At 39.8% G+C, this 17576-nt stretch overlaps 1 protein-coding gene across 6 annotated transcripts in view; it reads left to right on the forward strand.

Annotated features, from left to right (window-relative positions):
• col25a1 (collagen type XXV alpha 1 chain) overlaps window positions 1–17576 on the forward strand; it is a 143333-nt gene that overhangs the window by 103534 nt on the left and 22223 nt on the right. For all 6 annotated transcript variants that reach the window (XM_019279436.2, XM_027277892.1, XM_027277894.1 and 3 more), the window contains exons 9-14: window positions 991–1026; window positions 6675–6701; window positions 8019–8063; window positions 9998–10042; window positions 10662–10688; window positions 12926–12970. In XM_019279436.2, the coding sequence (XP_019134981.1) occupies window positions 991–1026; window positions 6675–6701; window positions 8019–8063; window positions 9998–10042; window positions 10662–10688; window positions 12926–12970 (225 nt within the window). The remainder of the gene's footprint in view (window positions 1–990; window positions 1027–6674; window positions 6702–8018; window positions 8064–9997; window positions 10043–10661; window positions 10689–12925; window positions 12971–17576) is intronic.

The raw sequence follows: 17576 nt of genomic DNA on the forward strand, positions 1-17576 counted from the left end.
GTTCAGCTCTTTGTTTACTCACATTCAGTTTTGCTCTCACTCAGTGCCGGGAGGGTTTATCCCACTGAAAATCTTTCTAATGAAGACTAGACAAGCTGCATTGCAGTTCATTGCCCTAATGTGTTTAGCCAAACATGAATGTGCTCCCAAGAGAATGCTTCACTGTATAGATTTACATTTACTTGGTTGTTTTTCATTATAACGTAACATTTTCCATGTCTGTAAGCCTGTCACTGGCATCACACTAATTTATGTGAACTCTGCCTGTGAGAGAAAGAAGAAACAGAAAAGGCCTGTCAATTATGTTCAGCCATAAAACCTTCCAAAGGGCTCCAGCTGATCTTTATTGACTTGGCATGGTTCATAGTGGGAGTGCAAAAATATTAAGTGTTGTTTATCTGCTCCTTTCCAAGTTTAAGATGATTATTGTTTTCAGTTCTTCCAGTTGCAGTCGCAATAGTTGTTACGTTTTTCCAAGAAATTAAATTTCTCTAGCTAGGGAGCACAATTTCTCACATGATTTATTTCTCTTGCCGTGAATCACTCAGAAGGAGGGTGGCAAAATGGTCCTGTAAATGTCACAAAGAGGCAAAGATGGAATAATGTTCGAGCATGACTTTGGCATTGAAATCTGGACATGGCATACGTCTCTTTTCTACCCCAAGAAGTGCGGGAAGATGCAAGAGTCAGGCCCGAACTGTAAGCAGAGACTTGAACATGGTTGTTGGACAGAGACAGTGAAGGGTACAGGTGCCACAGCATGATAAAGGCCTCCCAGCCAACTTGGGATATGAGCAGAGCAATGCTGAGCTCTACTTGGCAGGCTAGACCCTATGCACCATAATGGCCAAACACCAAAAAGAAATGGGGAATCAACCAATATATGTGACTTGTTCTACTCAAAATACCATGGAGCAGAATTCCATGCATGTTCTTAACTTTTAAAAGAAGACTTTTATTAATCACTGACTGTTCTGTATTTTATCATAGGGTGATCCAGGGGAGCCTGGAGAAACAGGACCGACGGTAAGCACAAGCTTTTCCTTGTAGAGCCTGTAACTTGGATGCTAAGTTCACAATTATTACTGAATTATTGGAATACATCTATGTCTTCAGAAAAAACACATTCAATTCAAGGTCATATGTATCAGGTGAATATGAGGCAAGAGTTAGCAGCTCGTTAGCTGAACTTGCCCAAAGTGTAACAAAAAGCAATGCAGTTTTATGGCTGTGATTTCAGTGTGTGCTTGGACTTTTTAAGCTTTGATTTTTGTTCAAATGAAACATGAGATACACCATGTGAATCTGTGAACTTTAGAGGTGCTTGCTAGCTCCAGTCTTTATGCTAAGCTACCTTCTTGTCAGAGATAGCCTCCAATTCACCACAAAGACATTAAAAATCAGTCTCCTCGCTTAACTCTCACTGCTGTTTTCTTCATAATACTTTCCACATGTTTGAATGTAAAAAAAAATCCAAATATACCAAACCTTTTCCAAATGGCTCATACCATCTGCAGGCAGGTTGTTTTGTTTAATAAGTTGCTGACTAATTATTTGACATTAGTTTTTATTTAAACATCCTTTTCTGCTGTGGTATTGGCTTTCATGGATTGACTGCCTTTGTTACACAAGCTGCTGTATCAGTGTTCTAATTTAGTAGAAATATGTCTTGTTTTCTTTTCTTGAATGCGTTTAATTTGCTAACCAGCCAACTGTGGGGCACTATCAGAAATACAACATCTATTTCAATTTTGCTCCTCGACAGAGCTGATTCATTTTAATCTTGTGTTTTTGACAAACAAAGCATGCAGTCATGTAAGATTACTGGCACTTATGATGTATTATAGATATACAATTTAATTTAGAGGATATTCATAAGGTGGTTTATGTGTAATATGGTGAATATTAATGACATTTTTTACGATACCCTGCAAAAACGTTTGTTTTCTCTCACAAAACCCCTTATACAGTAGGGACAAGCTGTTCCAGTTAACAGCAACTGGATACTGCTTGTGGTGTTCAGCAAATAAAGCATTTGATTAAAGTTTCCTCATAAAAGCTACATCGAATAGGTCAAGCCAAATTCCAGTGAAAGCAAGAACGGAAAACGTGACATGCGAAAACACTCGGTGATGTCAGTTTTCACAAGTGCAGAGGCGAGTAAGTGAAGCTGACAGAGGAGGTGCTATCAAGCGCTTTCATCTCTGATTCCATCTCCTCGGACCTTTGCCAGGTTGTGGAAAAAGTTGGTGGATAGGAAAGAAATGAACAGAGAAAATAAAGGATGGTAAAGCTTAAGTGCAGAGAAAAACACATTAACTGGAGAGGAGCTAAAATTGCTAGTAAATATTTGGTCACTAAACACGCTACCCTCAGTCTGCTTTTATGTTGCTGTAGTTTTCAGTTTTTGTTGGCTTTAATTATACGTTTTACCCACTTCCCTCCCATGTGCTTATAGCTGTGTGAGTAGCACGGTTTTGTTTTTAAAATCAGTGAGTCATAAATATAAAAATCGCAATAGATTTCCCAGTGGTCCCAGGTGTATTCCCATAAGTCTCCAATGCTTACACAACCACTCATGACAGCAGCTGGATTATTCCTCCAAGAGATGAATGGTGAATCCCATTCGAAATGAGCTCAGGGGCCTCGCACAGAGCTTTGAATAAAAAATAAGCGCTGTTCACTGTAATTCTCGAAGTAAGGCGTACTATTTCACGAGTACATACACAGCATGACACTAATGTACTTTTAATAAGGAATAATGTCATCGTTTTGGAAATCAATCCCCCCCGTAAAGCAGCATGAGATGAGCATGTCCCAGAGGTTGTAAAGAGATGTGACATGGCTGCTCAAACACAGTGGAGTTGCCTTTTCGGGGCTTCTGTTTCCAGCCAACAGCAGTTTGTTGCTACTTTTTGGTGGGAAATAAAAGTAAAATAATTGTTGAGAGAGACATGTTTCTGTAAATCATTAATTGGGGTGTTAAACCTCTGGAGAGGGAACAAAAAACAATTCTCCATCCAGAAATGCAACATCAGTCCATACCCTTGATTGGCCTTTGAAAATCAATATGAATTAGGGAATAAGCAACCAGACCGATAGGCTCCACTTGATAATCTTTGATCGGCACTTTTAGATCTACACAAGTCAGCTCGAAGTAGGAATTTTGAGGTCGGTCCTTAACCAACTTTTGTTTCTTTTTTACCATGCTCTATGAGCTAGCTCCCACTCGACACAGCTCAGCGTTTTTGATGTAGATGCTATTGTTAAAGAGGCAAAAGTAGATTCCAGAGTTTTCCAGCAGCCTTCCAGGACATATGGTGCTGGTTAAAAGGATTAGGCTCTTGTGGAGCAACAAGGAGGAGGGGGGAGGTGGGAAGAAGAAGAAGAAGAAGCAGAAGAAGAAGAAGAAGAAGAAAAAGGAAATATTTTCAGGACTCAATTCAAAATCATCAGTGCCATAAGGTCTCTCTGGGGTAAATTAAGGGGGTCTTCAGCTCTCTAAAGGTGGCTTGCAGCCTTGCACACAGTTTTCATTTAGGATTTGATTTTGCTTCAAAAAGACTAAATATGGAAACCAGTGGTGTATTGTTTGCAGCGTTCCACCCGTAACTGAAAAAACCTTCTCCATCTGCTTTTTGGTGTTATTTCCAATTACGCTGCAGAAGTTTGTTGCTCGTTCCTTTTACATCCTGTTCATTCCATAACTAGCCACAATGCACCAGTGACTCACCTTCGACATTTTCTTAAACACACAACAGCCATGTACGCAGGAATCTAATTTACTTAAAATGCCCATATAACAAGGACATACCTAATATTTTGGTGTCCTTGACTAAGTTTTCTTTTAATGTGAAGCCAAACATGAGGAGCAAAGATGTGAGCGAATGGTTTAGGACATGCTCGATGGATTCAAACTATGTTGTGGCAAATGTCGACATCAATTGGCAAAAAACGTTTATTTCAGTGGAACAAATCTGTTTGTTCTTAAAGGAACAATCTTTTTTCTTTTTACAACCTGGTCTTATTGTCATAGTTCAGGATTTTAGAAATACAGAGGTCATTAGGCTGTGTTTAACTGCCCAAGAACTGCAGATGGAAAGTAGCTAGTTTGGTTAAGTTTATTTGCACAATAATATAAAGCAAAATACAAACATATAGCAGACAGTAATTGCAGTGCATGAGAGAAAGGAAGCTTTATTTGCAAAATGGGCAAAATTTATTATTATTACTCAACAAAAACAAAATGCATAATATCATATAAATACACAACTCAAACAATCAATATAAACACTATACACAAGGTAGAGGTCAAATGTTTAATCAATTAATTTACAAATATCTTTCATATTTCAAAGGTACTTCCTTAAAGTTAAAACTGCAGGTCAACTGTGTGGCCTATACGTGGCAGTCTGGCTAGCTGTAGTAGAAGTAACAGTAGTATTAGCAATAAAGCCAGTGTGATTGAAAGGCCTTGCAAAATGAAAAGTTATGTACACAGTTTAAATAAAACACACAGGTCCACAATCTCGACAGTGACGGCGTCGAGCACAATGTTATGCTAACCTATAGCTACATCGGCCAAACTTAAGACAATAAGACCCAGGTTGTCAAAAAAAATATTTTTTCTTTTAAAGCTGAAAGTACCTTGATTTAATGTAAATCGCGGCTTTGCATTGCAAAGTATTTTGGAGTGATAAGTGTAACAGAAACTTTGAACAGAAGCTCTTAACCTCCAGTCCAAAGCTCCAACACGTAGCTTTTCTGTGCTTTGATCAGCTGAAATATTTATCTTGTACATGCTGAAGGAGAAATGCACACTCTGGAAGTTTCTCAAAGTGGCTGAAGGTTCAACAGCAGACTGAGTGTGGGAATTGACCTGCTTCGCTGTTTGTCATTTCCGAGACATGAATGAAAGCACCAAATATTCAGTGCTTTGTATTTGTGCTCAGATGCTCGACTGTAATAGGCGTCCTGTTGATATTTGCAGATTCTTTTCTTTTATGAAAGTTAAATGAGGCAGCGAAGGTGCGATATGCGGAGCATGTGGTGGCCATGGTGAATTCTTTCAGTTGACATTATTCTCCTTTTTAATGAAAATGTTTGGATTTATTCCCATGTAAATTTTCTAGCAATGTCAGGACCCAAAGTTGAGAACAAAAGAGACTTCCTCAAGGGCCCTTGACTTTGTGAAAAATCTCCTTTTCAGCCAGTAGCTCCTGAGTGCTCTCAGATGTAGCCAAGCTAATTAGCGCTCAGGCGAGTGGCACATGCTCTCACATACCTAGGGGGTCATAAAGATGTTTACCAAACCCTACCGAGGATAGCTAACAAAGGCTTTTAAAGGAAGCAGGAGGAAAACCTTTTTCTTGGTTGGCTGGGATAATGAAAGTTGTTCATTGAGGTTTTTGTTATAAGTGCAGATGGAATGCACTATAAATGGGCCGCAACTGTGTGGGCCATTTCTGTAAATGTGAGAACTTGTTGCTGCAGGGATTTTAACGGGCTACTTTTGTAAATGGAAAAGTTTTGAGCTTCAGTTTCTCGGTGGTCGCCTTTTTTCATCAACAAAAACTAAGCGAGATATGGAAACATTGAGTTTATTCTCCGAAAATTTGTCATTATGATGGTCCTTTGTGCTAAGCCAAGCAGCTGTTGGTTTTTTGGCCAGGCATAGGGCATAAGTTGGCCACCACCATCAACAAACGGCTTCACAAAAATGTACACTGACAGTCAGGCATTTCAACCTGCATGTGTCCTCATTGGCTACTTTTGAATACAGGCATGTGAACCTTTAACTCACCAGGGGACCAGATCTTAGGTTTTGCCAGTTATACTGCATCAACATGAATAAGCATCGCAGAGTTGTTGTTGTAGAGAGATGCTGGGGCATAAGATCTGCCTGGCCTTGACCCAGCTCAGACTGATGAGCCAAATAGCACCATTTACCGTAGATCCTGAGCCGACAGTGAGGAAAAAATGTTGGCCAACATGGAGTGTCATAACAGCCAAGCGTAAAGGTGTTGATGAACTGCCGTGGGTACTGCAATAGTTTAGATTTGAGTGAAGGCAGCATGGAAGGAACTTACATTCAGCCTGGTTTCTCGTTTTAGTCTTAAAGCCTCCAGTTTCACTGTGGTAAACAGCAGGTTGAGAATAAAAACTGTCCTCCCAGACTCATCTATCACCGAGTTAAAGCACAGTTAGGGATGTGGCGCCTTTCTTGCACTTATTAGCTTTGTAAGGCTTCCCAACTATTGGCCCATTGAGGTAATGAACCTCTCTGTGTTGGACTGTAGAACCGCCAAACAAGACACGTTTTTACATTTGCAAAAGCGAATAAAGGAAGAGATCAACATAAAAGATAAAACCATAAAATTTTTTGTTATTCATGGTCTCATTAGAGATTTATGTTTATGGTGAAGCTCAATGAAAAGAAGGCACAGAGTGAGTTGATTTTCCTTCTTTGTCGAGGAATAAAACAAGGGATTGATTGTGATTCAGTTCTGCCCGAAGGGTGTGTGCTCACTGTATTGAAATCCTACCACAAATCTTGCCAGTCTCTCTACTGTGACCGCGTTGGCTGTAGAAATGATATTATTTCATCTGACATGGACTCTTTTGTTCTGCTTGTCTCCCACTCTCCCACTCTCTTTCTCTCTTCTCCTTTATAGGGGCCTGAGGGTCCAGAAGGGCAGAAGGTAAGTCCAAAAAAAAGTTCTTGTTCCAATGACATTTTTTTCTTTTCTTTTAGATAAAATAAAATGAGATTCTCTGACTTAGTTACCTACTGAATGACATCAAAAACACATTTCACTCTGGCGACGTGCTTTCTTGTGCTTTATTTGAAGGATGTTGAATGTATTTACTTGGAGATTAGTGATACAGGGCCACAGTCAGGGCAGGTAAATAGAAAAGAAGAGAGTTCAAACAACATGAGAAGGAAACGAAAGAGAATGACGCAGAAAGAGAGAGCTGGAGAACAGAGAACCTGAAGCTAAGTGCTGAGATACAGGCTGCGAGTCCCTGGCGGCACTGATGTGGGGAACAGATGTAAGCCATATCCAGCCATCAGGTAGCTGCCAGTGTTTGTTCAGTGTAACCCAATCAGACACTTCCTGTCTGTGCTGTCATCTGTCGGCAAGGCCTCCCGTCGGCGTAGGAGGGGGGGTGTAGAAGGGTCAATGATGACACACCGCCGTGTTAATGACTCATAAGCCAGGCCCCGAGGCTACTCAATTAGATCTGCTGCTGGTGTATAGTGCTATGTTTAGTGGAGGGGCCACGTCAATGGTTATTCAACTCTCACCACCTGAGTGACTGTTTCAGTGTCATTACGTGATAAAGTGTGAATCAGATATATCAACTTACCTGAGTTATTTAGTCATTCGAAAAGATGTAAAATGTCCTTTTTCATTGATTTTCCATTGCTTCTTCAAAATATATGCCACTGTTTGACACAACTCTGATACATTTATTAATGCGACCATGGTAACAGTAAGTCACTTTTATTACAAAGAATCACAGATAGCCAAGATAAGCAAACAAAACCACTGTGCAAGAGAGTGGGAGTTCATTAAAGCATGCTTGTTACAACCTCAGAGTTTAAATCATCTGCTTTATGTGGGTTGAAGGAGTACATGCAAACATCACAGCTACAGTACATATTTGTTTTTGAACTTTTTCCCCTCTCACTTTGAAACTCAACAGAATTATTCTTAACTCTCAGTCTGCCTCTATCGTCCATAACTTAGTGGATCTTAAAATATGACATACAATATTTATTCTGGCCTGGATTTGAAAGATCAGCACACACAGGAGTGGAGATTGAAACCAGAGACAGGCCTTCTCAGAGGGGCTTATGTAGGCTTGACCTTTGGTGCTACTATAATTTTGTTTGTGACATAATAGTCATGTTTCTGATAACCATAACTCTGCAGTGTCCCGTGCTTTTCACTCCTTTGCAAGCAAAATATACTTTTATTGTTGAATGAAATGACTGTGTGTTTATTTCTCAGGGTTCATTCGGCCTTCCAGGTGTTCCAGGTGTTGACGGGCTGAAGGTGAGGTTACTCATACAAAGTTATACAAACAAAACATTAAATGATTGTGGTGCAAACTCTTTTTGGATGTCTCCTAGATTGATTTTTATTTAGGAACATAAGAGATGCTGCAAAACATTTTATCTCATTCAGTTATAAAATCTTGTTTTTCAGAGAGAAGGGTGAAAAATACAGATATTAAACAGGGAAATTAGTTTCATTTCACTTTTTATTCAGGCGCATTAGCCATCTTGTTCAGGGGATTATTTTTCAATTGCAGCAAATTCATAATTCAAATGAATAATCAGCCTGAGCATCACAAAGTCACAGACAGAATATTACACATAGAGTTCAAAAAGCTAACCTCCATCCACACCTGAAAGTGTTTTATCCTCAAAAGGCTCATTTAACACACTTAGAGTTTTCATTAGTCTTTGTGGTCATGCGTTGCACTTTTCATATTAGAAAAGTTCTGCCATGCATTCTGACAATTTCAAACCACTATCCTATTTGGGAGAAATCCCCTGGGCTGCATCTTCAAGTCTTAACCACAGAGTTTCTTGCTGCCTGCGAATCTGCTCACACGCTCGGCTCATGCATGCATTTCATTCTCAAAGCAAATAAAGAAGACATACTACAGGTGTTGCATAATGGGGAAAGGGAAAAGCACATTTATTCCAGAACAAACGATCAAACAAGTGACAAGATTGAATGAGGAGATTATTTGAGAGGCGCCATCTTTCGAGACTCAAGCATGCATTTACAAAACTATAAGCGGAGAGGCACGCATGTGTGTAATAGGAACCAGAGTAAAGAAGTTTCATTTTGTAGTGAAAGTCACACTGACTCTTGAGACAGTAAAAGCTGAGGGCCTAATTCCATACTTGTGTAAGGAGTGAGGTTATGCCAGCACTCATGAAACGGAACTCCAGTGCTGTGCAATGCAGTCATAAAACAGAATCTGTTATGGCATGTAACTGTCACTCATGCAGAAAGTTGAAGTCTAATGCAGCAATGGCTGCTCTGCCAGCAGTGGCAGGTTGACTGGCAGACATCATATTGATCAGACGTAGATATTCACTAAAAGGGGAGGATCACTAATGGAAACCTTATCAGCTCCGCTTTAGGAGCATATAATCAGACTCCATCATGATTATGGCGATATATCATCATCATTATGTCAATGACTCCCATATGTGGCTTTAATGGATGTTATAAGATTCCAGTTTTACCACCAGTGTTCATGTAAACAAGGCAGTGTGGGAAAAAAAAGAAAAACAACAATAAGAAATCAAGTTTGTCACCAAATTGAAATAAAAGCTTTGTTTACAATATTGCTAGTACTGAGCAGCTTATAGACCGATAACCTAATTGAAATAATAGCTCGCTTTATTTTCCATTCTGGCGACATTTAGCTGCATCATCCAGTTAAAGCTGCCTCTCCGGGTTGAGGAATAGCCGCTCCTCTTCCAAAAGGCTAATGATATGTGGTAGGCTTGCAAAGATCAGGAGGTTAATTATTTCTGGCAATAAATGAACTGAGGTTGGTTTCTCAGAATTTCATTCATCAGATAGACTCTGCTTTCTTCTTCTGCTAATGTCCAGATAAATAAGCTTTTAACCAGCTTGTTTATCCTCTGTGGTTTCAATATTTGATTTTTATTTATTTTGTTGTTTTTTTTTGTTGAATTTTATGGAATTCATTCAGTCGTAGCTGTAACACGTAGAGTGTAAAACTCACCATCTCTCCAATCTACTGCTCCATTATCAACTTTCCTGCAAATGCATAACACCTGTGCAGTGACGACATAAACTGAACCTCCTTTAAGGTTAGAGGTTATCTCTATCTCGTGAAAAAATGTCAAGCTTTTTGTATCTCCTGACCTGAAATCAGAGTTCACATTGCTGAAGCGGCACACTGAATACAGCCACTGTGTCTGTTGTGCTGTCTGTAGGGGGATGTTGGCATCCCAGGATTGGACGGTATCCCCGGAGCCAAGGTCTGGTGCACACACATTCTGTGTGCTCTTATTCTTGTAAATTTATGGTGCTCATATATGTTTTTAATTTTATTGTTTTGAGGTCATTTATAAATTTCATCTTTTCCCATCAAGCAAAACACTTTTAATTTTAACTTTATGTTTTTCATTCTAAATTATTCATACATATATATTTCTTTTCATTCTTTTTTAGGAAACAAACATCTTTTCATTCATTTTTGTTGGATATCATGTTTGCATGATTGGCATTTTCCAGTATATTAACAAGCATATGTTACATCTACGGCAGATATCCATGTGTGAAATTAAATGTAATACCTTTATATATGTTTGAATTCATTGTAATTGTGGTGAAATATCATTCTATGTAGGCTTCTGGTTGATATTTGATATTGTCAGCTTTTAATAATGACTGTGCAAATTTTAAAACACTTTTAAAGCTGATACTTGAAAGTCTGTCTGGGGATATCGCAGCCATAACACAAGAGACTTTCCATAATCTAACATGAATTTAACCCCAGATACAATCTGACCCTTCGTGGCTGCAATAATTCCACAACTAAACCCAACTCCCCCTCAGTCTTCTTGTCTTTTAATACTCTGCTTTCTTTCCCAACAGGGTGAAATGGGAGAGCGAGGTGAAAAGGTAAAGTCCTAATTCAGATTGCCAACATTATTGTTAGCATCACTCTTGATATCCCACCATGTGTTAGAACAGCCGTCAAAAATGACGGGAGCCTCACTTTTGCTTCACACAAACCCAGCTTGTTTTTTTCAAAGGTAGACTCCCATCTGAGATTTTGGCCATCACTGAGTCAGTGATTCAGTGAGTCACAAAATTGAACCTAATTTCTCCAACAAGGCCTTGGAGGAGACCTAAAAACTGAACCCACACAATAGCTCCAGTGAGTAAAAGAAGCCTTATTCTCTCCATTCTCTAATTCGAATGGTGCCTTTATTCGCTGTTGTTGGACAGCAGCGAGTGGGAGGTGTGAACACTGACCGAGTAGAGAGAGAGAGAGACAGTCTGGGGAGGGAGGTGATGACTCAGTGTTCTTCATCGACCACAAAACTGGCCTTCAGGCAGTTGTTCTCTGTTGCTGTTCTGAGTTTTCCTTTAAATCAGAGACTTATATGCTATCACGAACACACCTGCTTCACTGTAATAATACTGTAGGGTTACACCGAGACAATCTTTCAGCAACCACTGCTCGCAGCATCATGGGTGTCCTATGGGGAATTTGTTGGATGCAAATAATGGCTCAATAGAAACTTTGAAGCTTTGGAGTGAGTTCAGGAAAGTTAGAACTGAATGGTCTGACAAGGTGGATCAGTTTCTACATTTGTGTTGGCGAGAAGCTCCGGCCTCTCTGCTTCTGCTTTTGTCCAATGGTATTCACTCTAAAGCGGAGGATCCCAAATATTTGGGCTTATGAGCCTTTTAAAGTGAAGCCACGCCATCACCCCAGGGATTTGCAAATATTACGGGAAGTCAGACAAAGTAAACAATTATTGTGGCAGAATATGTTTCATATCTTATCATGTCCAGTCCCATACATTGTATTATCCTGCATCCCTCGTTTTGACGGTCAAATATCTATACAATACAAGTTTTTCAGGAAAACAAGATTTTTAATCCTGACTGAACAACAATGCATCAAAACAGATGGACAGTGTACTGCCTGGTACAGTAAGCTCATTTTTAATATTTCCACAAGGACACAACCTTTGATTTCAAATCCTTGGAATTGCTACTCACTGCATGGTTCACAATCTATTAGGCTGCTATTTACTTACTATAAAATCATGTGGATTTATCAGAAGTGAAACGATGAGCTCCCTGCCAAAGACAGCACTGAAATTTACTCCAAGGTACTATGAGCTTTTATTTTGATAGAAGCCAAAAATGGTAACATAAATTGCTGTTTTTGGAGTTGCATGCTAACTTAAGAGCCAGCAGGCACATTTGAGAAAACAATTCTAATAGGAAAAAAGCACAGTGCCTGTTACAGTAGGCCTGTTTTCTTCAAGTTCGGACATCATGAGGATCCTCCACAAGGACACAACCCTTTATTTTAAATCCTTGTGTTAAAGCTGCACGGGCACGGTGCTTTGCATTAGTTCGGCCTGATGCTGGGTCTTGAAGTTAAATTAAAGGATCACAAACATTATTGGATTCATTATGAGGTTAACACGAATGTCTGTAGCGCATTTAACGGCAATCCATCATATAATTGTCGAGACAGTTCAATCTTAACCACAAATATCAACCTTATGATGACACTAGTGGGAAAGTCAGGGGATCACCTAAATCATTAGGATCAATTGTCTGGGAGCTATATGTGTAGAAATATTTCAGACTGGACCAAAGAGGCAGACTGACCAGCCAACTTGCATTGCCATCGATAGATGGCATTCAACCTATTTGACTCAGCTCAGATGGGAAAGTTGTGAACTAGAAGTGAAGTTCTTCACATTTGGTGCCAGGACCTCCACAATGCCCCACAGAGTGCCCCACAGAGTGCCCAACAGAGTGCCCCACAGAGTGCATTACGTCACCTGAAGTCAGTCCTATTTGAACCATGTGTGAGGACTCAGTTCGTGACCAAAGTGAATTTAACATGTACAGTAACAGTACTTTATCTTTGCTGCGGCTTGTTCTCCAAACATCCATTAGACTGTTTTACAGGGCAGTTAATCACAGAAAAAAAAAGTGTTAAAAGTCCTACCGCGTGTGTGCGTTTAAACAATCTGACAAATCACGTTTAAGATCTTTTTCTTCCAGTACATGTTTTCGATTTTCACCTTTCTACTTTTTCAGCGTTGACACATTCATGCGATCAGTAGACTGAATATGATTATCTCTGTGTGATTTCACCACAGGGCGATATGGGTGAAGAAGGGCCGAAAGGTGATATGGGAGAGAAGGTACGTAAATTCCACTTCACCTTTCATATTCTTGGAACATGCACAGAGCAACAGCAAGGTCTGGCTGTGGCCGGAAAACATAAAGGGGGAAAAAAAGAGTTAATGTTAGCCATCTGAGAGGAGATCTGTGGAGAGCAGAAGAAGTAACTGAGGTCAAGTGCCATCAGCTGTAGTCAAGGCTGCACAACAGCAATCATCCTGGCTTGACTTGACGCATCCTTTGTGCTTAATGTGGACTTAATTGCAATGCTATGCTGACACTACAATTTCTTGGTTGGATGGCTCCTGCATTAATTTTGGGACCATTTATCATCAAGACAGCTTGTCAAGTTGGGATCCATTTCCAACAAAAGGCAGAGTTGGAGCTCAGCTGGACAGATTGTTCAGAGCTAAAGTAATAGATTCATGTTTCTGTCCAAAAAGCTTTTTGTTTTCTGGAAAAGTTTTTTGTTTTGTGTTAGTACACAGTCATCATGTCCAGAGGCAAATTATGCATCGTATCCAGGACTTCACGCCACTTTTTGCTGTTATTATTTTGTTCAAGCAGCATTTGTGAAAATGGATCACAGCCTTATTTGTACTGGGTGACCCAATGGCAAAAAATTGGGCGTCTTTGCATTTCTGAAACGAAACAATTACGAATTGGAATAAACGCTTCTTTGAAAATGTCGATTCAGCTTCTCATCAAGCCGTGCAAAAATTGCTCACACTTCTGGGAAAAGATAAAGCTTTTTCCCGGAGTTGCCAAAATAATAGTAACGCAGTTGCTAAGAACAGACAGCAGACACTAAATACTGTGATTTTCTTTTTTTTAATACTCTGGAGATGCCGCTTATTACTAGAAATACAGAGTTAGGTAAAAAAAAACTGATCAGCATCGAAGTTGAAGCAGCGTACTCAAAATGTCATTGCCAATTTATTGCTGTTCAGCAGAGAACAACTTTGATAACTTCTCACTTTATGGGTAGTCTGGTTTTTTAAAAGACTGCCGAACACGTCTGCCAAGAAAGACACCGTTTGAGGGAAACAGATGCAGGAAATCATCTGTGGAAAATGAGTGAACAAAAAGGAAAGTGGAGGGCGATAAAACTTTGCAGCTCGAGCACCGCTTTGATCTGGTCTACCTTAATGCAGTAAAAAATGAAAAAAAAAAGTATTTTGGCTGCAGGAGTAAAAGAGAAAAAGTGGAATTGAGTACCATGGGGATTCAGACTTCTGTAGTCAGTCACCTGCCATTCATTCCTCAAAAGCATATTCATGTATTTTGCAATGAAAGGGGACAGAAAGTAGTCATGTAAAGACCTGGAAATAGTGAGGATCTTTTCATTAGTATGGATAGGATTACCTCATCTTGTTGTATTCATCTTGTCAATGTCAGGATGTGAAAGTGTTTTTTGACATAGTGCACATGTGGTGGGAATAATTGTTTTTCAGTCCAGATATAACTCAATATCCATCCAGATGCGTTTAACATATGTCAGACACACGAAGGATTGATTGATTTTTCAGTCCAAGTGAGAAAAAAAAAATCTCTTATGCATGCTCATATACATTCACACTGAGCCTCCTGTCATCAGTGGTGCGTCTGATCAATTGCTCTTCCCTGATATTATTGTTTCACTGGTGGAAGAGGAAACCAGAGAGTCGAGGGGACAGAGGAGGGGAGGGGAGAACATCTTTAGTCGTCCATGCTGAAGACGCCAAAGTTAACAATACACAGCACGCACTGCGGGGAAAATGTGGTAACGCGGGGTGAGAGGTGAGGCAGCGAACGCTTTGGTATGGTGAGCAGGGAGACCTCAGGGAGTGCAAGGGGGGAGAGAAATGGCAGCGCAAGCAGACGGACCGGGCTTTGCATGATACAAAGGGAGATTGTTTTGACGGCAGGGGATCTGCGGAGTGTGAAAGAGACTAAATGACAGGTTATAATATACACTTGGATACATGCGCAATCACTCTTAGTCACAATTTGAACGTGCACATGTGAAATCTCTTTCACTCACATCCTAAAAGACACAATCCGTTCACTCTGGATCATGACCTACAACAATATGCCTTGGATGGGACAAAGTGCGTATCTTTTACTTGCATATCTGTGCTCACCATAAACCCTAAAGCCACTAGTTCACTGTTTATTTAAAGGGGAAGATCAGAATTTTGAGAAATCAGCTTTTTGCAAGAGTTAGATGAGAAGATCGATCATGACTGTATGAAGAATATATCAGCTAGAGTTAGTTTAACTTAGTAATAAGGACTCTATGCTAACTAACTTTTTCCAAGCATCTCATTATATGTGGTTTATTTAATCTGTACAAAAACTGAACAGCAAAGATAACAATTTGTCATTTTATGGGTGGTGGTTACGTACTATTTCTTGGCAGGAAGGGACCAGTGACTTCCTGAAGTCTCCACCAGTTGCCTGGAAACTGGCCCTGGGCAACGAGTCTTGCACATACAGTAACCACCCAAAAACAGCAACAACTGCCTGTTTACACTTTGGTTTTTGTACGGGTCAAACAAACAGCTATAATGATTTAATAGGCTTTAGAGACGCTTTAGGAGTTTGCTCCAGTGAAGTACAATATCAACTGAGGTCCTGTATCATTACCTAATCATTGACCATGTCAAATTCTAGTTTAACACTTCTTTAATCTTAGTTTATAATGTGCTTACATGGCACATATTCATATATAAAGTTGTGTTTAAAGGAAAAGAACTTTAAACCTGTATTTGAGTGAATGTATTTTGTTACTATTCACCACTCTTTATAGGATATATTTATGTAACACATTACCTGCTGTGTTGCCTTCATAAGCCATCATTAACTGTGTTTCCAACAGCCTCTGCGCGTCCATCTCCGGCCTCATTTAAAACAAATCATTACCACAGTTAAAAGCTTTAGTTCTAAACCATTTACTTCTGATGCATTCTGCCTAAGTATTAAACTAGCTGTGAAATTAACTGTGACTCTTCCTGTTGAGAAAGTCAGACCTCAGAGATAGGAAAAAGGTTGAAAAAAATAAAATAAATAAACGCAAGTAAACTCTTGACTTGGTTTTGGGAACTTCCAGGCAGAGAGTACTTGGCTCTGTGGCTCCGTGGCACAGTGGTTGGTATGATTTTTTGAATCCGAAGATCCGGTCCAAGCTCTTGTGAACTGGCCTTGTTTCAACCGTTGGCAGGGCCTCTCTGCCCTGGGAGCCAATCATAATCCATGTTGCTTCACATGTATTCTTACTCAGCGACTGAGGCTGATATTCAGCTGAGGCCGCTGAATTTGGTCATCTTTACTAATGACCATAATATGAAGTGGGAGTCATGTTTTGAGGGCTGTGGTGACATTTAATGGTTACATTTGTCACAACTCTGTCTCGGGTTCATTGCTCGCTGATTAATTCTCTCCATCTCATTCGCTCTCACAAGGCAAACAGCTGGAAAATGGCCTGATTTACTAAGTATACGTTATGAGATCTTCATGCTATTATCTTTAAATGGCAATATGCAGCGACAGTTCTGGGTGCCTATTATGAAATGGAGCTGTGGTGACAGCTCTCCGTCCTGCTCTGCTCTGCGGTTAAATCACAGGCTGTAGTCTCACCATGGTAATTGGCCCAATTGGGACATTTCAGCACTCCGTGCCACACCTCAGCTCACCTCCCAACTCCACCACTTTTTCCATCTCATAGTACTTCATTTGGAATAGATTAAAATTGTGAAAACTCTCACTTACTTATTGGGATTGGTGACACTCGTGTGCGATCTGTCAAGACAAGACGTCATTGGGATTTATCAGTTCTGCCGGAGTGAGAGTGAAGTGTTAATTGCTTGTGTAACGTTCTTTGATACTTGTTCTCACATAGGTCATGGTGCATTTTTGATTAGAAGTGTGTGAACTGTGCTGTTAATAATCATTTTTCACATTATTAGCTTCTGCTGGTCTCATCCCCAAAAGTGAATTATGCTTACACACATAGTCATAGCTTGATTATGAACTTAACAGGGTGAGATCTTATGTAGTACGATGTAACAAAGTACAGATGTGAGGCATTCTTTCACACCCATCGCTGCCAAAAAGCAACAGGTGTAAACCAGCTCTGACTTTGATCTTTGTTTTGTTGGAATAATTATTCAATCAAGGCCCTCCAAAAACATCTGAATAATTGGCCTCTGTGTAAAGTTTCTTTTTTATTTATAAGTTTTAGGTCAGACACAACATGACTCCATTTTGTTTAAATATTTAACCTGAAACATTTTCAATTCATCGTGTAAAATCATGTGAAACTCTTTCATTTGTCTTCTGTTAAGAAATACGAGGAGCCTTTTGACACAGCTAACAGTAAAAGTTCATCCTTTTTAGATCTTCTATATCCTCAATAAAATATTTAAGAACATAGCCATATAAAAATAGGAATGATATGTTTTAAGATAGGGATAGAGGCACCCTTCGGTATGCAACAAAGCCCAGCTGTAAACAGTAACACAGTTTATTGTCTGCGAAAAAAATTGCCGCAATTAAACATGCCTTGTGTGCTATGCATCGTAATGACTCCCATAAAAAGCTGAGGGTGAGAGGCATTCCTTCAGCAACTTCTGAGCGCAAGGCGTA

Source organism: Larimichthys crocea, chromosome III (assembly GCF_000972845.2).
Source record: "Larimichthys crocea isolate SSNF chromosome III, L_crocea_2.0, whole genome shotgun sequence".
In the NCBI taxonomy this organism is placed as follows: domain Eukaryota; kingdom Metazoa; phylum Chordata; class Actinopteri; family Sciaenidae; genus Larimichthys; species Larimichthys crocea.